The 25691-nt window shown below is 36.6% G+C and overlaps 1 protein-coding gene across 6 annotated transcripts in view; it reads left to right on the top strand.

Annotated features, from left to right (window-relative positions):
• The window catches only part of DYM (dymeclin), a 310625-nt gene that overhangs the window by 77581 nt on the left and 207353 nt on the right, over positions 1–25691 (top strand). For all 6 annotated transcript variants that reach the window (XM_032470527.1, XM_032470531.1, XM_032470529.1 and 3 more), the window contains 2 exons: positions 1830–1955; positions 3322–3464. In XM_032470527.1, the coding sequence (XP_032326418.1) occupies positions 1830–1955; positions 3322–3464 (269 nt within the window). The remainder of the gene's footprint in view (positions 1–1829; positions 1956–3321; positions 3465–25691) is intronic.

Genomic DNA, 25691 nt, shown 5'->3' with positions numbered 1-25691 from the left:
CTTTAAGCTTTCCCTGCCTCCCAACATCCAAGCCTCTACTCTTCACTCCATAGCAGTGAGAGAGGATGGTCCAAGGGTTAACACTTTACTCTGTTCTCTCATTTGTAATGTTGTTTGACCCAGTTTATTTTGAAAGAGACCAGCCCTCTGTTCTCAATCTACACTCTTTCCTTAAGGTTGCTACACCTAGTATTTATTAATAGTTATAGTTTTTAGTTTAAACAAACTAAAGCAATTTCTTTCTGGATCTGGGACCTAGAGTAAGATGTTCAATTGTAAATCATCACAGTTTTAAAAATTACTGATGACTGAATACATTGATAAATGTATTGGAAGTGGTCACCTATCTAGATAGGCAGTACCCTGTGGCAAGATATTTGTTCTTTCAGGATTTGGCTTTAAGCTCTGACCCAGCTGGAAAGCCCAGCCAATTGCCTGTAGAGTATGAATTCCTGACAGAAATAGGCTGTGTGAATAAATGGTTATTGTGATGCAATATCTTTTGGGTTCTGAGCACTCAGATTATCACTAATGAAGACTAATGAATTGTAATAATGACGCATCAGTATTGTCTTTCATCCAATTCAAGAAATAAAAACAAATGCAAGGATTGCCTTTCATATGGTTAATATTTACAACAATAATTATGGAAATTTCAGGAAAGAGAATTGTTCTACAGTACTTTAAAGCCAGATTTCTGAGTAGAAATGAGATTTATTCATTACATAATAAGATCATTTGCATGGGCCTCTATTGTTTTGTATACTTTGCTTTTATTTAAAAGCCATTTCTATCAGCAATAACTCCTTAAAATATCTGATAGAATTAGAACTTAAAACTCTGGTAAGCTTACCCAGCTCTAGAGCCAAGTCGTCTTTAATTGTTTAATGAGCTTCACTTAAGTAGGTGCTAAGTATTTTTCTTTGCGTTTTTCATGAATATTTCAGTTGTGTAAAAATATTTCGATATTCCTTTGGAGCTGTTACTCTTCTTGTTGTGTTGTTGAGATTTCCACTTTCCTGTTCTAACATGTTACTGTTCTCCATAATTGTGTTTAAATTTTTGCAATAATTGAAGATTTCTTTATGCTTTTGTTCCTGTTTATACTCCCTGCTCAACTGAAATTTCATTTCTGTTTTATATGATCTAAGATTTGTTTCTAAAAGGGGTTAATGATCTTCAGAGGACAGCGGTAGTCCTTCATAAAAGAAACATGCTTAATAAAATAGGAGTAATTTGTTTATTATTCACATTGTGCTGAACAGGCAGAGTTGGCCTTGAGAAAATAGACACTTAGAGATAGAAGATCTAGGGTATACCATTGTTCTTATTGTAAAGTGATTATCAACTCAAAAAGGCATTGTTTTCTTCCTTACACTGTGGCTTCTCTTCAGTTTTGCAATCTGAGTATTTGTTTCTATATTAACTGAACAGAGATGAACACAAGGGCTTTAGAGTGGACCCTCAAAGCACAGCACTGCTGGGAACTGTTTCTATTATACACTAATAGACTTGTCATTCAGTAATAGATGGGAACTGGGAAATAGGAAAGTAATGGGATATCTGATCCAAGTACAAGAACTAACGACAAGGAAAGGGTTTCGTATTTTTTACTTGACTTGATTTTTATGTTAAACATATTAGCATTTTTTTAATAATCTAGAAACATGTTGAATATTTTATGTTAAACATATTAGTATTTTTTTAATAATCTAGAAACATGTTGAATATTTTGATTTGAGTTTTTAAATGTGTGGGTTATTTAGAAAAGAGCAATACCTTAATCTTCCAAAGTGATCATTGTTCTGATTTGTTTCCTATTTTCCCAGTGATATTACATATGAAATATCAGTTGAAGCTGTGTCAACGATGGTGGTTTTCCTTTCCTGCCAGCTCTTCCACAAGGAAGTTTTGCGACAGAGCATCAGTCACAAGTATTTGATGCAAGGTCGATGGTATGTTTCTATGTTTCTATTTTAAATTTGTCTAGTTTTGTATTGTATAAATCTGTATTTCTCATCTTGTCCTCTTACTTTAGTGTTGTCCCATGTTTTCAACCAGACATTTCCTCTGGTTGTTCTTTCAGAACTTCAAACCCAGCATGTAAGGATCTGCTTTCCTGTCTAAACGGTCTGTCCTGTCCTCCCTGCCCCTATCATCGCCCAGCTTCATTACCTTCTCTAGTGCTTTCTTTGTAGAACTGAAACTTTGAAGTCATCTTTCTCCTTCCTTCTGCATCATTCTCTGTCTAAGCAGTCATCTAGTCATATTTGTTCATTGAAATTATCTGTATCTTCCCCTTCTCACTAATCCCATTGAAGCTACTACTGTAACCTGTGCCCCATCACCATGTGTTTGGATTACCCCAGCAGTCTCTTAACTGACTGTTCCTACTTTCCTTTAGTCAGCAAATGCTTACTGTGCACTAACCATGTGCCAGGCGTGTGTTAGGATGTGGAGCTTTGCTCCTGAGCAGAAGCTTACAATCTTCTAGTGAGTAGGGATGGGAGTAGATAAATATTCAGTGCACACACACACACATACATAGGCACCTGCTGTTGATATAATCTTCAGAGAACTTCATTTGGGAGGTTTGTCTTTTTCACATCCTTCTTGCTACCTTGGTTGTTATCTCTGTGGCACCTTCTTGCCACCTTGATTATACTGTGGCACGTTCACAGAATACTTTAGGGCTCTTTTGGGGATATGTATTTGGAAACCACTGCTTATAGGGATGAAAAGGACTTAAGCTTTGGCTCAGTGGTCTATTTAAATGTTTTCTCTAGATTGCAGGAATTGATTTATCACCAATTTGTGGACAGATGTCCCTTTTAACCTATTTCCTCTTCCTTCTCTCATTCCATTACTTAAAAGCAAGGAGTATTAACATTAAAAAGAAATCTGTGTACATATGGATATGTTTTTTGTATGCATGCATAAATTAAATAATTTTATACTTTTAAATTCTTACTTTTTCCTACTGATTCCAAGTTACTACCTCCCTTCAACTGCCAGGTACTGGATTATACACTGAATTTATCATATCTCACCTGTTACACAGATTACAAATAAGATAAGTGAAGCTTAGGAGTCGAGGTGATATATGAATGACATATGGCATAGTAAGAGAAAAGCCAGAATTAAGCCTCAGGTCTGACCTCCGAGCCCACGGTCTTCACTGCTGTGTGACGGTGCTAGATTTCTTTGAATTGTGCTAATCCTTTTATGTCAATAGATTATATAGGTTATATTTACCATGATAGAAAATCAGAAGACTTCCCTAAATATGGGCTTCTTTTCTTCTTTTCTCTTACTGTGTAGTCTTCCGTACACCAGCAAGCTTGTGAAAACCTTACTGTACAACTTTATCAGACAAGAAAAGCCACCCCCTCCGGGATCGCACGTTTTCCCTCAGCAGTCGGATGGGGGAGGCCTGCTGTATGGACTTGCATCGGGAGTAGCAAGTGAGTCTTGCCTGACTTTGTCAGTTCTTTGATGTACATGGGTTTTATCCAATTAGTCATAAGGAATTCTGCCACTGCTAACTTATAGATTGGATCTGTGCAGCTGACTAAATGTGAAATACGGAAATTAATTTAAAGTATTTTTTCCATTAGGTGCAGTGACTTATACAAGGCAATATATGCAAATAATGAATAGATTGTTTACCTATATGGCACCATTTTCCAAGAAGAATATTTATGAATATGCATATTGCATGAGTTCTAGATGTACAGAATAAATACATTTCTGCCCTTGGAAACTTTACTGTTTGTGTTTCATGAGGAAATCATTCTGTTTTAGGGGTTTTATTGGTTAGGATTTTACATGACTAGTTAAGTGTAGTTTTTTTTTTATTACACATGGAGTTTCATTTGTTCATTCTGAAGTGGCACAAACATGAGTTTTATCAGAGTTGGAAGCAAATTTCATTAACTAAGGAAGTTCTTTCCCACCATACAGTAAAGCCTCATTTCTGCTCCACAATGTTCAGACTAAAGAGAGTTGAGGCACAGGGGTACTCTGGCCCTCCCCTTTGTTAGTGTGGAGGACCTGGGCACGTGAGGTTACATCAGCTGAACTTCTGCTTTGTTCTGAAGGAGAGACAAACTAGACTGACACCTCGGCAGTTGTAAGGTCCGCCTGGGTGCTCCTGGTAAAGCAGCTGTGTAGGTCCTACTTATTAATTACATCGGACAGATTTCAGCTGTTTGAAGGGCTTTAAAAAGGAGCTGAGTTCCACAGCCGACTTAGGCTGTGACGTGCTCTCCATGCTTGGGCGGGAACATCAGTTTGATAGGAAGATGGAGTGCTCTGTGATAACTTACGGAATGGTGAGTCTTGGGAACCTCTTTGAATTAAAAGACTTCTGTTGACTTTAGGAACTGATCTCTGGACCTGGCTTTCTAAGTTTGCCTTCCTTTGATTTCTTTTAATATTGTGAGTTGAATTACATTTGTAATCGCCCATGGCTTTGTCCTTGGTGCTGAGCAGGCTGCCAAGAACAGCGGACCCGCAGAGGCTTGTTCTCTGGGTTACCCCTACCACTGCTCTCAGTGTTTCAAATGAGGAGGCTGCACAAGGCTTGCTCATGGGTGGCCTCTGAAGGCAGCACAGGAAGGACCTCATGTGTCCCACGGGAAGGCTTGATTAATCCATCAGTGTTCTCTTTTTTTCAATCATTAAACTGGTGGGAGTATTCAAAAGCTGAGTATTTTTCAGTACTCCAATATGGTTGGAGATTTTTTTAGAGGAATTAGTATAGGTTCATTAACTGCTTTCCTCAAAACAATGGCAGTTTTTATAAACATAGATTTGTGTGTAGTTCTTGATTTTCTTGCAGTTATGTGTTACCATAAAGAAGTCTACTATGGTATGTGGTGTCATTAGTACCAGGTGCCAAAAAGCTTGACTTGTTAATTTTAGATCTGCTCTGCATATCAGGAAGAAGTTCCTTCATTTTCCTAGCTCCCAGTTTCTTTGTCTATCAAATGTCTATCAAGGTTGCTATAGATGATCTCTGAGACTGTTTCCATGTAACTTTTAATGGCTCTGTGGTCTTTTCCCCTTCCATTAAGAAATTTAATATTCAGCTAAAGACATTAAAATTACGGTTTTTAGTGTGCCTATAATCATAAGATGTTTTATATCGCTTTTTAAAAAAGTTAACTGAAGTATAGTTAATTTATAATGTTGTGTTAGTTTCTAGTGTACAGCATACCGATTCAGTTATATATATGTATACATATATATTCTAGAGGTTATCATGCTAAATGAAGTAAGTCAGAGAAAGACAAATACCATATCATATCACTTATATGTAGAATTAAAGAAATGATACAAATTTACTTATTTACAAAACAGAAAGAGGCTCACAGACATAGAAAACAAACTTACGGTTACCAAAGGGGAAAGGTGGGGGGAGGGATAGATTACAAGCTTGGGATTAACAGATATACACTACTGTATATAAGACAGATAAAAAATAGGGTCTTACTGTATAGCACAGGGAACTATATTCAATATTGTGTAATAATCTATAGTAGAAAAGAATCTGAAAAAGAATATATGTATAACTGAATCACTATGTTGTACATCAGAAACTAATACAACATTGTAAATCAACTATACCTCAATAAAAAAGAAATTTAAAAAAAGTAAATGAATTTAGTGATCAGAAAATCTCTAACAGATTTGTGTAAGATAATTAAAAAATCTAAGAGAATATTTTATCTTTTTCATTTGCTCAGACTTTTAAATTTTACATAAAAATGTTTTGAAATACTGACTAAACTGAATACACCAGCCATGTTTTTGCTCATTCTCCAACTGGCTTTTCATTTTATGTGGTGCAGAATTTGGCCAATGACAGTCAGAAAGGAAAATTTGATTGTTAAATAGATATCACCCACAAGAGATTTCTCCTTGCTTCCTAAATGAACTTGCCTTGACAACAATCACCATGGTACCATTTCTTGCTAATTTATTATAATGTTATATTTTCTTTTTGATAGTTGGTTTATAAACTTAGCCAAAGATTTTAGTAAAGAAAAGATGCTGACTGAGCCTGAATTGCAGTAAATATTTCAAATGTGTAACTCAGATATATCAGTAGTATCAGTGGTTTTAGTTATAGTCAGTTAGGCAGTAATACTTAATGCTTACTTTAATCTGTAAGCACATTGCCTTATGCTGTTAGAAATGCTTTACAAAGCATGTGACCAAAGACCTTTACCTGTATGATTTGGTATGTGATCGAGCAGATCGTATGCTGGTAACACATGGTCAGCTCTGATTGCTATTAACAAAATGCAAAATGTTTGGTTCTTGGTCAGGGCTCTCTTACTAGCTTGCAAATGATTGCATGGTGTTTTCACATGGTATCTCTTCACCAGTGTCTCTTCACTGGTGTTTCTTCTTCCGCTCATAAGGGCACAGATACCATCATGGGGACTCCACACTCATAACCTCATCAAAACCTAATGACTTTCCAAAGGCCCCACCTCCTGTTACCATCACATTGGGGTTAGGGCTTACTGTGTGAAATCTGGAGGGACGCAAACATTCAGTCAATAATAGGCATTGCGTAGGTTGTGCTAGACTTCCCCTCACTGAAATCCTCAGTTTGGGAGGCCACTGGTCTTGTTAGTATGATGATAGTTAAGGCACCTTTTAATTCCAGTCAGCCTTTATTTTAAACCACAACCTGTTTAGTGGTAGTGGTAAGGATTGTGGCCAAAGTAGATCATTCACAGCCCATTCCAACCTCACTAATATATTTTTTAAAAAAAGAAAAGAAACAGCATTCCAGACTGCATAAGGAGTGCCTCCAAAAACAATCCTGTGATTGAAACAGATTATTTTCTTTTCTGATTTTGGAGACCACCACTTACATTGTCTTTTGGAGGGAATGACTCTAGATTTGGGTAGCTTGGTAGTATGGAGGAGGCACAAGTGTCAGACTCCGGCTGTTGGTATCAGACCTAGGTCAAATGCCAGTCCTGCCACTTACTAACAAGTTGTTCCTGGGCTGTTTAACCTCTCAGGGATTCAGAGTCTTCATGGTGAAATGAGGATAATCCCTTCCTTTTGTAGGGCTACTGAGGTGATCAAATGAGCAGGAGTGTAGGAAAGAGCCTGGCACCTAATAGGTACACAAGAAATGGTCACTGTTAGTAACGAACATTGCATAGTAATTAATACTTTAGAGATAACTTTTGTTTTAAAAAAATAGAAAAAAGCCAGTGACCTTATAATAATTTATAAGTTTACTCAGATTTTTTTTTATTGAAGTGCAGTCAATTACAATGTGTCAGTCTCAACTCAGATTTTTAATGTAAATAAATTATGAAAAAAATCAGATATTTGGTATATACGTTTTTATTAGAGACTTCAGACCGTCACTAAAAGAATTATATTGAAAGTTTATATTGTGAGAAGGAAAAATAAGTTGTAGCATTTATTGTTTTTCTTTTGATTTTACCCTTACTTCTTTGACTTTGTCTTTTAATATATTTTCAAGCTTCTAAATTGCCTCAGTGCCCCTAAGAAAAGGGTGAAGCAAGAAAACGTTGACCTTGAAATTTTGTGTGTGTTTTTTCATTATAAGACAAAGCTTTAATGTGACTGTGACTGAGTATTTAATGTTTTAAAGAGCCAAGCCTAATTAAATGTGTTCTGCCAGACTGTGCTTTCCATCACAAGTACTGAGGTTTTACACAATAACTTCTGATAGATGGCTTTTCCATTTGAATGAGCCATCAAAAATGTTTTTTTTCCCCTTTGCTTGCCGTGGTGGGTATCCCAGCCAAATTATAAGTCCAAAGTAGTGATTATTTGCTGAGGCAAATTCTATAATAGAGAAATTAATAAAGTAGAATTTGAAGATTAAAACTCATTTCTCCCAACTGCTATTGAGAAAGTTACTGAATTCATTACAACGGGTATTGTATGCAGTGGTTGTAATTTTTTTTATGTGACGATTGTTTTTCTCTTCAGTTTTGGCTTTTTCTGGGCTGACTCATTGAGAGAAAGAAAAACTACAGTAAGAGAAAAAGTATGTGGCACTCAGAAACAGGCATAGTTGTGAAAAGATTTCTAATTAAAAAGTTTTGAACCTTTAAAAAAAGAAAGTTTTTTAAACAGTAATTACATTCTTAATTCATTTTTATTTGGAATGATTTGGTAGATATTGTAAACCACGTGAAAGAATGACTTTTTTTCCTTCTTTTTTTTCGGGACTGAACTCGTCTTATGGCTTGTAAAATAGAATTAATTTCAGTTTACTGTGTCCTTGTAGGTGGTTCCTTGCAGGGACAGTGAGCATTTATATTACTGTCTACAACACAAAATGACCATATTTAGTTGTAGAATTGTAATAGAAGTAATTTCACTTTTAAGTGGTCTTTGAAAAAAGTATTATTTCAGATTATAGACTTTCAAAAAAGTGTTTTTTAATTGATACTCACTGGAAGTAATATAGTCTGAAATACAATATTGATTTGTTATATTTTATCCTTGCAGTTTGCTGACAACAGTTCTAAACAAGTTTCCAGAAATGACTTTGAAAGTCAGTATGCCAGCCCCCTAGTCTCAATCTCTTCTTAACAGATTTGAAGGGAAGATTGAGGCCTCTCTGTGCCACAAATAGTTGGGGAGTAAATTCATTCATATTCACCAGGAAGAAAGTAGAATAAAGGAATCAATTTCAGATGAAATCCTAGCAGTACTTTTCTAAGGCTTGCTATGAGTCTTGTTTATTTGGTATCAGTGATTTAATCTGGTTTATTTTTTAATTAAAAAAAAATTTTTTTTGTGGGGAAGTAATTAGGTTTTTTTTTTAAAATTTATTTTTATTTTAATAGAGGTGCTGGGGATTGAACCCAAGGACTCCATGCATGCTAAGCACGTGCTCTACCACTGAGCTGCATCCTCCCCCCTTAATCTGTTTTTGAGACTTCTGTAATGTAATTTATTTTATTGTGGAATTTAAAATATTAAAGATATTTTAAAAACAAGAATACTAAGGTTATGAAATTCTGAGTTTTGAGAATGTAAATTTTATTTGAAAAAGGAAGCAATTAAAATGACTTTTAAAACTTAAATTCTTTCATGGTTTTAAAATTTACATTAATTTCAGCATGAATGTTTGGGGTAAATATAAAGATTAGATTTATTCAAGGTTACTTGCTGACAGAATCTGTGAATGGTAGTAAAAAGTCTCATAAATTATAGTTGTGTAGTTTTGAGACCACCTTTTACATGAATACGTAATTTAAAGTTTAGTGTTCGGAGGTATTCAAAGACTTCCCTCTTAAAATGTCTCTGCGACTTATTTTGAAATGCATTAATAAAATAAGCTACACTGCTGGATGAATATAGGGATGCATAGATGGATAGGGGTTTTAATCACAAATAGAGCAAAATGTTAATGTAAAATCTAGGTGGTGAGTGTATGGGTATTCACTATGTAATTCTTTCAGCTTTTCTGAATGTTTGACAGTTTTCATAATAAAATGTTGGGGAAAAAATAGAATCACTATGAGGATGAATCAGTGTTGTAGTTTCAGTTTGTCCATTAAGAAGCTCCCTCTTAACGCCTAATCCTTTCATAATTGCTAGGTAAGATTCTGAAGGATGTGGGGTCTGGCCAGACCTGGACTCAAACCCTTACTGCAAGCTGACTTAGCTCTGTAACCTTGTGAAAGCTTTGTATCCTCTCCAAGCCTTTTCCCATCTGTAAAAATGGAATAATGATTCCCCGCAGGATTATGATAAATGTCTCTTCATTTTTCTCCTCTTGTACTTCGCCAGACCATGGTTCTTGAAGGCCCATTTAATCCAGTTTGAATGGTAGAGAGAGAGGGAGGTACCATTCATTGTGCTGCCTAGCAGCCTCCAGTCACTTCTGCAAGGCCAGAGGGGTCCCACACTTGACAGAGACGAGGCCAAAGAAAGGGAGAGGGGAGAGCAGCAGCTAGCCAGCCTTACCAGCGGGATAGTGGATTGGAAGAGAATATAGCTTTCTGAGCTGGAAACCGGGCCCTGTCTCCTACTAGTTTTGTTCCTTTCAATTAAGTTACTTCGTTGGATCCTAATTTTCTTGTTTCGAATATAGAAGTTAGAATATCTTTATCTATGGGCTTTTGTTACATGTAAATAACGTACAGCGAGTCGTGAATTAAGTATCTAGAATATGGTAGATGCTAAAGACAAATACTAGTTACCATTTGCCTGTCTTTCCCCCCTTTCACCTGTGTCGATTTCTCTAGTTTTCCAAACACCTTACATATTTTTATTTTATGTGTTTTATGTTCCCATAACCTAGCTGCTTAGAAAATTAAGACAGCCTACCCCTCTTTTCTGGATTATACAAAGAGAGGATAAACACAGGTCCACCAGGAACCTCCTTAGCATCCTTAACCATATCTTCATCAAATTGAAAGCCTTGCTAGTAGCTATCAGTACCATTTTTCAGGCCATCTGAGTGGTGTAGAAGCAAGCCAAGTTGAGCTAATTTTGCAATTAAAAATGTCATAAGTTGCTGAATCACATATTTTCATGCTCTGACAGGTATTATATTTTCTGTGGCTCCTGATGCTATGGATTGAGGGTATATATTGAAAAGTTTTAAATTTGTCTTTTCAAAACTCTTTCTAATAATACTTCCTGTGCCTTTTTGAAGTTGGTCAATTCCCAGCCTCCAGTTTGTTTGTTTTAGAAAGTGTACACAGATTAACAGATAGTAGCTTTAAGAGAGGAGGTCTTTTCAATAGAAATTATTCTGAAGTATAAAGCTTTCCAGGAATATTTCTAAAAGTAAGACTAGTTTTGCCTACTTACACATCTTTATGGCTCAAGAGATGATGCTTTGTGAGTAAAATAACAATCTGTGGATTTATCTCTTTGTTTATTTTTAAAGATCGTTTCTAGACTGTCCCAGTTTGCTTTCAGTTTCCTATTCTTGTATGTTGTCGTTTCCCCCCCAGCCCCCCATCATTCTTCTCTGTCTTCTTTGCTCTTGGCTTTCTAGCCACTGCATTTCTTGGCATTAGTTTGCTGCTCTTTGTGGCCCTGACATGAACAACTGCTTCCATCTCAGGGTTGCCAGTGCTGGAAGCAGTGATGGCTACAGGAGAGACTTCGTAGTCATGAGTTTGGGAACCTTGGAGTAAGGGTCTGAAGTCATAGGTGTAGGCTTGGAGCAGAGTCAACTGGAGGACTAGAAATACTGCAGAATGTAGAGAGGGTGGGACCTATGCTGGGTGGCCCGATCCATATAGCTTCTCTTAATTCTAGACCCTAGTCTGCTGTGCAAATGGGCTCTCTCCCTTTATTACAGCTCCGCCTGTGAGAATTTAAGTCTGTGTCTTCTTCCACTGTGTTCACTCTTAACTTTTTACCAGAAATTTGTCAAAATCTTTCCTCCACGTATGGCCCTATTCTCTATGGTTGTGAATTTATACTTTTAATAATGCCTTTTCATTTAAGAAAAATTAATAGACCTTTTTTTGAGCAGTTTGGATTTATAGAAAAATGAGCAGAAAATACAGAGAGTTCTCACATTACACCCCTTTCCTCCGTCCCAAGTTTCATACGTTTTTTTATTTTGAAAAGTACAAATATGTATATATATTTTTTAGCAAATTAGGGTATTTTGTTTCTTAATACTTTCATCGTATTTTTAAAATAAAACTTGATTCAAGTTTTCTCTCCCGTAGTCTGGATTTCTTCAGTAACAAAGCATTCACATGTAGGGTTCTTATTACATGATTACTGAGAGATGTTTTCACATTATCAGTGATTTTGTGGACCTTTTGGTACAACAAAATGATATGATATATCCATATGTTTTTAAATTTTATCTGCATGTTTAAAATTCTGGCAGAATTAAATGATAATTGAGCTGATTATTTGAAACATGTTTATTTTGAGAAATTAAAAAAATCATGTCTTTCGGTTTTTCAAGCAGTCAGTGTATCTGTCTTAACCAGAAGCCAGCAGGCAAAGAAATTTGGAAAATAGAGTTTGGAGGTTTCTCAAATCGGAGGTGGGAGGGGTATGGAAATGAGAGCAGAAAGGCATTAAATGGCTAGTCCTGTGATCCTTATTTTATAGAGGCTATGTAATTTCATAAAGTCACACAGCTTCAAAATCATGTGTGGGTCTCTTCCTCCATGCTGTATATATGTAAGATATGTGTATGTGTGAGTTTATAAAGTCTTAAACATTGTTGCTAGGGGCACTAGAAGTTATGAAAATTAAAAGAAATAAGATTAGCTATAATTCTGTCACTGTAACAAAGCAACTGTTTCCAGTTTTTCATTCTTTTTCAGTCCTTGTCCCTATGTGTATGTATATATTTATACTTACAGCAAATTAAATATTAAAGTAAGAGGCACTTAAAATGTGCAAATAATATCAAATTTGATCTTGTCATTAAGATTATGAAAATAAAATGGTATATTGCTATATACTTGAAAAATTTGAATACTAATAAATAAAGGTACAATTTAAATCCTAGCTGTTACTTTTATTAGTTTCAGTTCCTGACTTGGTCAAATCAGGAGAGCAGGCAAATTCTTGCCGTAAAGCAGCTAAAATCTCTTCCCTCCTTCTTTTGGCTGTATGATTAGTAGCATGTTTCGAGGTATCCCGTTGCTCATATTCGAAGGGAAGATGTCATGGAAAGAGTGCCAATACTTCTACCAATTCTCATGTTGTTCATTAAAGCTCACTGGTTTCTCTGGGATCAATTGTTTCACTGAGTGAAGGTAAAGAAAGGGCTCAGAAGACAGGACATGTCAGGCAAATTAGCTGTTCCATCACCTCAGGTAGAACAGGCATATTTGGGGGAACATTGCAAAGGATTTATTCAAATGTGGCATGGTCATGACTGCTGGTTTGTCTCCTCCCCCATTTTAATTGATTACGCGGATTCCAAGGATAGATCCTATTTCTCAGTCCTCTTTGCCACCACGTATGATTTCTATTTTGGCTAGGGGAATGTAAACAGGAATGGTATGGCCAAACTTGCAAGTGGAATTCTTAAAGAAAGTGCATGTCCTCATCTACTGACTTGAATGAAAAATGTGATGCCTGGAGCTGGGTCAACCGTAGTGGGTCATGAGTAAATTTACGAATGGAGACCATTCACGGTGGAGCAACACGAGGAAAGGAGCCTGGCTCTTGAACAGCGTGGAGCAGCGTGAGCAGCTCTGCTACACTGACTTTTGGCCTTCTGTTGAAGCCATAATTACTGATTTGTTATTTGTAACTGACCCTAGTTCTGACTTACACTTGGGTGTTAATGTATAGTGGATGGAGATGAGGCAGTAGTATAATAAAGCAGCTTTCTAGGCCAGGTTATTTGTAGGAGTTTCCACGAGAATCTCACAGAGACCAGAAGGCAGTGGGATGAGATAGAACCTGTGCTCCCTCTCTGCCTATCAGTTTTTGTCCTCAGTCCTCCAGCATTTTTGTTATACTCTTTACAGAATACAACATTTAAGTTCAGAATAAAAGAAACAACAAAAATGGTGAATTACACAAATAACCCTTCTTGTTGTTGTTAAACAGATCTTGAATTCTGCCAATCATAATAATTCACACATTACTGAGAAGCCATTAGAGCCGCTACCAGTGCTTTTTAAGCCAGGCTGTCACAGATGAGGCACATGAGCGCATAACCTTAAAGATCTAGGAGTTTGTCAGAAGCCATGTGGCACACTCTCGGCCTTCATATTTTATCTTATAAATTAATGCACATTTTAAGTTCTGCTTCAGTAATCATAGCCACGTTTGTTTTACTGAGACGGAATGACATGACAGTCCAATGACATAATTAACTTCCTTGAAATCTTTGTGTAAAATTAATGATTCAGGAAAAAGTGTCATGTTTGTCTTCTGACCTTGCTTAGTCCTGGCACACGAAGGGTTATCTACGGGAGTTCCTACATACCTGTTGGAGAAACAGTATGTGTATGAGGATTTGAGCCTAATGGAGTTTCTTAGCTAACTGGATTTTTCTTTCTCCCTTCCCTGAGTGGTGTGATATATTGTAAAAAGCCTGAAACCTGGATTTAAGCCTGCTAGTTTTGTGACCTTGTGGGTGATGCTGGAGATCATTAAATCTCTTCTTTCTGGTAGCTTTTGTGATCGACAGTTTTGTCTTGTCGTGTTACGTCTCTGCTGTTCTTTTTACTTCTGAGATTTCTGTTGTCTTCATAGTCTTTGCCTCTCTTTCTCAGAATTCCATTTATCTCTCTGAATGCCAAGTAATTTCTTCACATTTTATCTTCCAGTTCACTAGTTCTCTTTCCAATTGTATCTGATCTATGAAATCCTTTCACTGAAGTTTTCTAATGCTTGAGTTATAACATAGGTTCAGTAAAGTACAAAATCTTAAGTGTACAGCCCTGTGCAGATTTAAGAGAACTTTTGATTAAGGAGAGACCTTAAAATTGACTGCTGGAATCTCGTAAGATGTTGGTTACTTTGTCAAGGATCATTTAGGTGGAATGGTGTTTTGGAAGCTAATTAGCATGGGTTGTGGGGAGAATAGTAGGAGTCAGAGTATAGGCAGAAAAATAAGGCAGCAACTAGAAGGGGACATGGGTTCTAGAGCAGGTTTATTTTTTTGTGCTTTTGGCTGAGAAATGGCACAGCATGTTTATACACTGTGATAGGAATGACTCATTTCAGTTCTTTAAATATTATTAAATGCCTGCACTCATAGAACTTCTGTTCTGTTAGAGATGGAGAAATTGCTATTCCCAAAGGTAGGAGAAGACATATTTCACTTCTTTATAACAGGAATAGAAGCGGAATATGCGCATTTGATGCTGATGGGTTTGTGGATTTTACAGTGGAAAGACAAGGTAGTTCCTGACAGACTGTTTTGAGAGTCAGCTAAGCATGAAGATTGGGGATTGGTGTTGGAAGTTGAAAGAGAGAGAACTGTAGGAGAGTTAATTGCCTTAGGGGACTAGAGAAACATAGTAAGATTGCTGGGTGGAGCTGAGGGCCCACTTGAAATATATGGGAATGAACTTTATAGCAATTGGAATGGTTGTATGTTGTTCTTCAGTTATGCATAGCTGCTCTGGATCATGGAGTAGGTGGAGAATTGGATTTAATCAAGGCTGGCGTTTTGATTGGCAGGCATGGTGGAAGAACGGAGGGGAGTGAGGGAGTTGAGAAGGAGAGTAAAAGGGAGTGATCCTGGTGCTGATCCACTGAATCCTAGCTGGGTTAAGAGGGAAGTGAGGACTCAGGGGAGGTGACGGACAATGAAAAAGTGGTAGAGAGAGCCAGCTAGGTCAAAAATTGAGTTGGGTACTATAAGCAATGGCCTGGAAAGCTGAGAGGTGGTATTCAGAGAGTGGAATGTATGAACTCAAAATAGTGCAGTTGCTAGTAAAGAGAATGTGTAACGAGGGTGTGACCGTGGAAATGGGTAGTTGAGGTAAGTTAGAGGACGTGAACAAGCAGATAAAGACCGTATTTTTGGATGGCCTAACTATGAGTATGTTGATATTTTAAAAATGAGGACTGGAGTACTGTAGAGCGAAAGACAGTGAGTGAACCAGGTGCTCAAATTATTAGCAAGCGAGCAGGAGTGACATGATGTCCGCAGATGACTGCAGCAAGAACATAGTGCAGTGCAGTCTGATGGGGTGTGTCAGGGGAGCTGGGATGTCAGGACAAGTGGTTTGGGAGCTGTAGTGCTTCTCTGTGGTCCATGGGTTGTGGAGAGAGAACAAGAAAGTCACCACTTAAAAAGGCTTCCAAGGAAGAACTGTCCTCAGGAGACATCCAGGTTTTATGTTAGATCAGGAGCAAAGAAGTTGAGCTTGAAAATATTGGTGATTTTTTTTTCTGATGAAACACTTGAGTTCCAGAGGGCGCAGTAGAATGGTTGGGATGGGGAGTGCTTTAGGGGACTGTGTTAGTTTAGGGGATGTACTGAGCCCCATGGCCTTGGGCCAGGGTATGATGCAGCTTTAGGTCTCTTTGCTAATCAAGGTAAACAGGGATATAAGGCATAGTTATAATTAGCCCTGATGACCCTTTAGGGGAAGGCAGGTAATAATTTCTAATTACAGCTTTTGACAGTTTGTTATGGTGAGGCTTTTGGCCTCATGGCCTGAAGAGGAAGTATCCTGAAAGATTCAGAGCTCTGTGAACTTCCCTTATATCCTGCTGTTTGGATGTATCCTGGTAGGGGAAGGGCCCTGAGTAGTGTGGTCTCAACAGTTATGCATCGCTGTATTGTGTAGGGTTAACTAGAGAACCCACAGTCATCTTAGTCGATCATTCTGAAGCTAATTTAACAGAAATTTATAACTTAAATAGCTTGAAATGCATCAGTTGAATACCATGACCAATTCAAAACAAAATGGGTACTGCTTTAATGAGAGAGCATCCTTCTCCCAAATAGCAGGAGTTTCAGACCCCTGTGACACGTGTCTGCATGCGCACGTATGTTTTCACGGGGAGCTTTGCAGCACAAACATACATTGCACAGCAGCTGGACTTTTTGATAGGAGACTTAGTTATTAGGATCTCCTCTAAAGTCTAGTAATTGTTTTTTTTCTGAGTTAATGAAAATACAATATCCCATCACTGATTTAGTGAGTTAATAGGTAAGTGTTAATCATAGGTAGAACTGAAAATAAACCGTATATGATTGTATGTTACTTATTTGTAAAATCATCAGAAAGGACTTGAATTCTTGGTCTGTCTGTGGTCCTTCAGAATGGGCAGTGGAGCGGCCTTGAGAAGCACCATCTTGCAGGCCGAGCCCTCACACTCACACACTGCCCTCTCTTCCTAGTCTTCCCTCACTCAGCGCCTCCAGCTGGAGCTCCTGGTACACCCACGCTTTGTCTGATACCATTCATGTACTGAAATGCCTTCCTCCTCTCCTCCTATAGATCTGTCACTCGCCCTCACAGCCCAGGTGACAGGCGGCCTTCTTTGGGAAGCTCTCCTGGAGTGCCCTAGCAAAGCTAGTCCTCTCTCTTCCCCACAGGACTCTGTAGAAGTCTCAGGACGTTGTATTATAAAGACATTCCTGCCTGTCTCCCTTCTGAGAATTATGAGCACCTTGAATATATTGAAAACACTTTATTCATTGAAGAACCTCAGCACGCCTGCCAAAGAGACAATTTAGTAAATGTTTATTCACTGTAAGAAAGGGGCAAAATGCCTAGGAGGGATGGTTCCTTAGGGGGAAATAAAGAAAGGCAGATACAGTACCAAGATGAACAGAAGGTAGTAGAGCCAAAAGAGCAATCCAAACAAAAAGAAAAAAACCAGAAGCATGTAGGGTTCTATGGATGAGGTTGGAAAGTGGGAGAGAAGTCTGTCTGGCAAGATAATTCTGGGCCAGACTATTGTAAACCACAGAATACAGTACTATTCCTTATGGCACATAGGTTGAATTTAGGCCTGTTGCATCTCAGGTGCTGAAGACCTGATCTGTGATAAGTTTTAAACTTGGCATGCCACCTCGCTGAGGCCATGGTCCTCCTTTACTGTTTTGGAGCCCAAGAGGCAGTCTGGGTAGTGGGTGAGAGCATCTGTTTTAGATTCAGGGCACGTGGGTGCAAATCTGCTTAGCTCTTATGTGAGTGAGGAACCTAGCCTCTCTGAGTTTAATTTCTTTATGTGTGAATTGGTGAGATTTAAATGTGGTAATTTGTATAGATCACTGTTAAATGGCAGAAGCTGCTCTTTTTCTTCTCTTTTCTTTCACTGCCTCTCCCTTCAACAGTCCCTTGAATATTGTAGTCTTCACACTTTATTGATTCTACATTCCATCAATATAACCTTTTAAAGAAGCCCCCTGATTTAAGGGAATTGATTTCTAAATTATATAATGCATTGTTATGCTAATATGTATGTTATGAGTTATCTTCAAATCGACATTTTCCAAAAGATAAGATTAATTGAAAATTCTTGAGTATTTACAATTGAGTTTATTACCAATACAGGAAAATTCTTGATATTACAAAAATTATTATTTATAGTTATCTGGATGAGCTTTTAAACTCAATTGCTAATCACAATGGCTTCAGGCATCATTATTTAATGTCTCAAGGAACAGTGTATATTTATAGCCATGTTCATTGTTAATAATGGTGCCTATAAATCTGCCCTTCAGAGAGTGTTGGTAATGGATGAAGGCAGTTTTCTTCAGAGATCTGATGAACATTGTCTTTGTTTTGAGCTCACAAAAATGACTGAGTTGACATAGAGATTAGAGGGGTTGGTTCTACTGTTTGCTTGTACTTGAATCTTTAATACAGATTTTTTTTTCTATCTGTGATTTCTTTTCCAGAAAGTTTAAAACAGTTTTGTGGTTCCATTATTTTTAAAGTAGATTTTTATGAGACTCAGTTTAGTTAAGCCTAGATAATACAGTTAAGCACACGAAACCACTGTCTGTCTTATTATGCTGCAAAAGAAGGAAGGAGCCAGTGCCTCTGTCACCGTGTTGCGGGCAGGACCCACACTCTTCGTTCAGGGTACCTGGCATGGCATGTGACTTCCCAGCAGGTGGCCTGAGTGTGGGCACCAGTGCCAGTCTGGATAATGCATACTGCTAAGGCTTAGTGTCTTCATATTTCTTAGATGAAACACAAAGTTCTAATGGTTTCTTTCTTCCCCCACTTTGGAGACTACTAATATTAGTGTGTGTCTGTTAACTGCTTGTTGGGTTGTATTGGATGTTCTGGGAATAGTTCTTCAATCTCATGAGTACTTTCCAACCATTTGATCTACAGTGTTCATTCTTGTGTGCATATCCCATATTTAGTACCCAAAACTTTCATTTGCTGTTCATTTATGTCTTGGGAACTTTCTGGGCTCACTAATTTGGAATCCTCTTTTCCAAATATTTTCGGATGTCCTCTCATTTCTTAGATTCTAGTTTCCTAGTGCCCCCTGAGCCCCTTACTCTTTGTGTCCTTAATGGTAGATGGTGTTGCTATCGCTGCCTTTAAGGCATTCAAAAATTCATTTTAAAACTAAAATGGTCAGAGTTTTGGAAGAAATAATTCCCATCTTTCCTTGAATGTCACTTTCGACGAAAGAGTAGTTACTCACAGATTCTCAGCTTTTAATTCCCAGAAAAGTAACAGCTGGAGACCTATAGGGAAAAAACGACTATTACTGAACATGGGAATAAATCTGTGCTACATACTTTATACAGTCATTTGCTTTATATTTACTCTTACACAAGTGGAAGTTGAATGCTAATGGAGGCACTCAGTCTAAGATTTACTATTCAAAACTTATTTGTAGATTCCAAATTGATTCTTTTTGGTTTGATATTATTTAAGTTAATACATTTATTATTTATGTTTTTGAGTTTTTATGTTTTTGAGTAGTGTTAATGTAGGAAGTTTTTGACAAAATCTCTTTCGGAATTCAGTCTTTAATCCTGATTTTTATTTGGAGAAAGTAAACAATTTCATATGAATATTTTTACTTTTTATGTAAAAGTAAAAGTCTGCAGAAATGCAGAATGAAAAATTACTCATTTTCCTATTTAGTGTAATACAAAAATTACATCATCGAGGTACAAAAGAATCAAACTGTGGTGAAGAAAGGAAGACCCTCATCTCAAGAAATCCGGTCTAGCAGGGAAGACAGTCACTCAAGGCAGGGCTATGCAGTCATACAGCCACGTGTAGGAGGCAGAAGAGGTTTGTAGTAACCGGAAAAATTCTAGACCTAACAAGGCCCTGTAATTTTCACAGGGGTGACATACTGCATTTTTGAATTTCCTCAGCTGAAGGAGGAGTGAATGGTTGTATTTGGTTAAAGCTTGTTGAAAGGTACTTACATTTCTCTTCTGTCATTAACATACGTACCTAAATTTTATGTTTTGTTGAGGATACCTCATTGCCAGCAGATGGAAGGGTGGCCAGGGTGTTGCGGGGTTAGAGACCACATATCATGGGAAAATGTTGTGGGAACAGGGCTTTTTTGATTTGAAGAGGGGCATTCCTGTGGATGTGTACACTGCCAGATGCTCAGAGCTGTGATGTGAGGACTTGTCTTGTTTTCCTGTAGGAATATTTCCCCAACTTTGCCCACATCTGTGCAAGCACCATGACTTTTGTCTTATCTGAGTACAGCTTGAATTCCAGTTTACTTACTTCACTTTTTTCAAAAATGTAAGCATTTTATTTACTGTATCCTTATATTACATGGTAAAGTCCTTGAAAATCGTGAGATTGACATCCTAGTTACATCTACTTCTAGTATACGTAACTCTTGAAGATTTTTAAAAAGTGCCATGCTTAACTATCTCTCACTTCATCAGTGGTCCGTGCACATTTTTGGAAACACTGCTTTAGGAGTCAACCTTGGGACAGATGGAATGAAGTTTTTGGGGAGCCAGTTATGGGCTTGTTCAAGGAAAGGGCCGTCTGTCCTCTGAGTACAAAGGGACAGTACCCCTTTCTTATTGCATGGATTGCAGTTAACTTATCTAATGCCTTTTCATGTGGGTATGAGATTGGATTTATTTCAGAGGATACTAGGTCTCTTAGTCATTTTGTTTCCCTTTATACTTTTCACTTTAATGTAGTACCTGGCTTATCTTAGGTTCTCACAAATGTTTATTTTAGGAATGTGTGATTCTAGAGTTTTACATAGACAAATTAATTCTGTTACTTTTCATTGCTTTTCCTTTTTGAAAACAGGTGCCATCTTCATAAATATTGAATTACTTCAGTGGATTTTTTTTTCAGTTTTTCCTTAATAGTTCTATTTTTTATCCTTAAATTAAAGGAATAAGAATTTTAAAAGTTTCATATGGCTTATATTATGCTGGATTATAAATCAGAGATTCTGACAGATTTCAAACTACAAAGGTGGATAAAATGTTTTACTGTGCTATGAGTTTTTAAAACATTTTCTTCAGTTCTTTTATGGTGTGTTTTTTTCTTTTTTGAGATGGTCAAAGCATTCCTTTTGGGAGACAGGCTGGGGGTAGTAATATCATGTTGTTTTATGTTATGAAAATTGAATTTGACGCAGAGCTGTTTTAGGAACTAGCAGTCACCAGATATCTTGAGTGCTTTAAATGTAAACACATGTAAAAAAGTGAAAATATTAGTGACCTTCCCACCCTTCCCCTTTTCTAGCACTATAGTACGACTGGCTGTGATTCAAGATTGTGTTTGTTGCTGTTTTATATTCATTTTAAAATGGAAAAAATAATTGCTAAAAAATGTTTTCTTAACATATAGTTTGGTTACATAGAGAGGTGCTTGAGGACTGTGCCTTTTAATAAAGATATAATATCAACTAGGGTATATTTTCCTTAATAGACTGATATTTTAATATATTTCTTTTAAGAAATATTGTTCTAAAGATATTATGTAAACTTTTTTCAAATTTTATGGTTTCTCTTACATTATCATTTTAGAAATCAAAGCATTCTAATGAGAACAACAGATCACCTTTAGTTCCGGTAATCAGAGATAACCACTCTGAGTACCATAGTATATACATCTTACAAAAAGGGATGCATACTGTTTTTTCTTAGTGGTAAACCTTGTAATTTAAAACAGACAGAGAAGTGTACAATTAGTGTGGAGCTCAGTTCATTATCATAAAGTGAATGAACATACATGTAATTACGAGTCAGATCCAGTAACTCCAGCACCCCAGAAACCTCTCTCACACTCTCCTAATTACTCTCCTCTCCCAACTGCAGAGGAAACCACTGTTCTGACTACAGATGACAGCACTCTAAACCAGTTTTGAAATTTATATAGATGGAATCATATGCTAAGTATTCTTTTGTGTTTTCCTTCTTTTATTTGTAAAATTCACTCATATTTTTGCATGAAGCATAGGTTGCTCATTTTTATTATTATATGTTATTCCATCTTAAAACTAGGCCACACTTTATTTATCCTTTATACTGCAATGTGTATTTGATTATTTCCAACTTTTGGCTGTTAAAATAGTGCTGCTGTGTACATTTTTGTACATGTCTTTGTCCATATGTAAGCATTTTGTTGGGTATAGTAATTAGGGGAATTGCCAGGGCCTAGTTGTGCGTCATTCAATTATAGTGGTTAAAATTAAACATTTTCCAAATGATTTTCACCAATTTATACTCTCAGTGTGGAGTATATGAGAGTTCCACCTGCTCCACATCCACGCCAACATGTTTTTGGAGAGGGAAAGGATAAAGTCATGTTTATTGAGATATAATTTATATACAGTAAAATTTACCTTGTTTGTTTTTTTTTTTAACTTTCTATTGGTTTTAACAAGTATGTACAATTATGTCGTGTAAAAACCAATGTAACCAAGATTTTGAACATTTCCATCACCTTAAAAAGTCCCCTCATGTTCCTTTGTAGTCAAACCCTAACTACTGGCTCTCCAAAACAGTTGCACAGTGCAAACGTCTACCACTTAATATCAGTAATCTATTCATGGAAATCAGACATTCTGCTAAAAATACCGATCTGGAACCTATTTACCATTTAAAAATTTTTAAATTGTATATAATAACCCAAAACATCTAACCAGTGTTCTAAAGCACAGTAAATGCCTATGTTTAACAAACTAGTGTGTTTTTATGTAAAACACTTAAAACATGGCTTCCTGATCAACATGATGATTAACAAAGGGTTGTTTTGTAAATAGTAATCTATTCTCTTCCATTTAGTCATTTTCCCTCACTCTTTAAAACGTTTTCAACTTTTGCCTCTTATTATATAACCTTTGGCAAAATCATGGGCTCAGTGTGAAAGGTCTTATGGAAACACGTTTAGTATGTGTGCCAGGTGGTAGAGAATGGCACACACAGGGCATGACACTAAGATGTCTTCTTAGTTATTGGCAATTTCTAAGACGTTCATCTACTTTTCTTTACTTTGAAGTATAGTTTACAATGCTGTGTTAGTTTCTAGTGTACAGCAAAGTGATTCAGTTATACATACTCTTTTTCATTATAGTTTGTTACAAGATATTGAATATAGTTCCTCAGTTCTGGCATACCAATGATCTTTGTAATGAAACTTGATCTCCCCTCTCCCCCAATACATTATTTTGCTTAAAGTGTTTTGAGTTTTGGAGATATAAATATAAAAGATTATTTTATAAACATTAGTTGAAAAGGATTAAACTGAGTGATATATTCTAGGGAGTTTAGATATTAAAAACTAGGTGACATTCTACTGGGAAAATGTTAACCTTGTTGACATTCTGGGTGAGATGCCTGGATTTCTAACCATGGGCTTGATTTTCTATTTTGTTGATGAATATGTCACAGTTAATTCAGTCAGTTCCCTCTTATTTGATTTTTAGGTGTGTATGTTTAGACTGAGTTTTAAGATGGTTAGCTCTTTAATTTGATCTTTGTATTCATTGTTTAGAATAAATTGTAGATTGGATTTGCTAGGCCAGATAATTTGCATATTGTTAATGCTTGTAATGCACATTGCTTGATTGTCCTTCATAAAGATGGTACCCATATACAGCCCTACCACAGGTGTCTGAAAATACCTGTCTCCTTGTACCCTCATCAGCATTAAAATACTATAATTTAAAATATAGGAAGAAAGCCAAGTTTTGACACCTGTGTTTAGAACTTTAAAAATAGCATGCTTTTCCTTTAAATAACAAGTATAAAATCTATATTATTTATATCCTTTTAAAATACCGAATATAAAATCTGTATTGTACACTTTTAATCCAGTTTCTTGCACTTTGCCTTATCCTTTGGTGAGTAACTGAAGTGAGAAAGCAAAGTGAAGTTGAAGTAAAGGAACAAATTAAGTTTGTAAGTTGGAGCCCTCTAAGGAATATAAAACATGAAAAAGATGTAGCTCTTTTCCATCAAGGAATCCACAGGAAGATTTGTGCGTATGTTACATACATAAGTGTAATCAAAGTCAGACTATGGTAAATACAGTGCTGGAGAGAGCTGTAATCAAAGTGCTGTGAGAGCAGGTTTTTTTTTTTTTTTTTTTGCTTCATATATTAGAACAGCTGAGTATAAGCAAGAAAGAAAATAGGAAAAAGAAATAAAAGAAAATTTTTTAAAAATGGGAGGTAGTAGAATGGCTTCTTTGGTTGACTTGTAAACTTGTAAAAAGTATATAAACCAATGGTCAGTTCTGTTCATTGATTTCTGAGCTATTTCTGAACTATTTTTTCTTCAAGAATCACCCTGACATTTAGGTAATGTTCTTTTTCTCTTCTGCAAATTCATTGCAGTTTATTTATTTGCTTCTCTGTTTCATGTCCATTTGTCTTTCAAACTGTAAACTCCATGGACAGGGCCTCATTGTCTTTGGGTTTCTGAGTGTCTAGACCAGTTTCTTGCACTTGGCCTAATCTGTAGCAGTACCTTGCTAAATGATGAATTGAGTATATGTAAGTGCCCAGGCAGCTAGTACATAGTTGGGGATAGTGGGTTTCCTCTGTGGCTGGTATGTGACCCTTAAAAGAAGTCAACTTCAAAGAAGTTAAGTGATCATCAAATATTTTTCCCATACAGATGTTCCTAACTGGTAATGGAATTGTTCTGTATTTTGATGGTATCAGTGTCAATATCCTGGTTGTGATATAGTACTATGGTTTTGTAAGATGTTATCATTAGAGGAAATTGGATAAGAGTACATTTTTTTACAAGAGCATATGAATCTATAATTATTGTAAAAAGTTAAAATTTTTTTGATGTGCAAAGAATTTTTTAAAATTATTGTTTGTTTTTTTAAAAAAAGGTCTCTAACCAAGCAATAATATTCTGGAACTTTATAATACATAATTGCATTAGGATATTGGTTTGGCTTTTTAATAGTTTACATTTCTGTCACATAAGAGTCTAAGCTAGTCCAGGGGTGTAGACAGATTTGCTTCCTCCGGTCAACCAGAGTTCCTTCTGTTTTGTTTTACCATTCTCTTTGTAGTATCTTCATGCACAAAGTCAAATCTGTCTGCCCACCATCATACCTGGGTTCTAGGCCATGGGAATGGTGAGGATTCAAAGAGAAAATAGTTTCCTTTTAATGATGTAACCTAAAACTTGCATGTGCTGCTCCCGGTCACATCCCATTGACTGGAATTTAGTCATATGGCCATAGTTTGCTGCAGGAAAGATTGGGAAATGTAGTTTTGCCCAGCTAAATCCCAGGGCATTTTATTAATCAAAAGGAAGAAAGAAAACATGATATTGGGGTCAGGCAGTTGTTCTGCCCCAGTGTTTACCCTGGAATGGATGTTCGGTAGCTTTATGGGTGAAACTGTCTTCCCTTATTTCACTACACTTATATAGGGAAAGCATTAATGTTTTAAGAGTTAGGTATGTTTGTTGGATTATTATGGCAGTTAAAATTGGTTTGAATATTTGTTTCCCCTTTCTGCTAACCTCCTCAAAAAACAAAGTATGATTTTTCCTTCTTTGTATTTTTGCTACCTGGCATATATATCCTAGCCCTAATTAGGCACTCACTGCCTATTTATTGACTGATTGTATCTGTGTTGTCTCTAGCAGAATTTTCTAAGTATTTGTAATAGCTGACCTGCTTTCTCCTTAATCCCTTTATGATATCTGTTTTGTTATAATATTACAGGTTCAAAATATAGTAATAAGACCTTTTTAGCAGATTTTTATAACTATGGGATGACAGTGTAGTGTAGTATCA

This window comes from Camelus ferus, chromosome 30 (genome assembly GCF_009834535.1).
Source record: "Camelus ferus isolate YT-003-E chromosome 30, BCGSAC_Cfer_1.0, whole genome shotgun sequence".
NCBI classification, from domain to species: domain Eukaryota; kingdom Metazoa; phylum Chordata; class Mammalia; order Artiodactyla; family Camelidae; genus Camelus; species Camelus ferus.
This window is presented reverse-complemented; position numbering and strand designations above follow the sequence as displayed.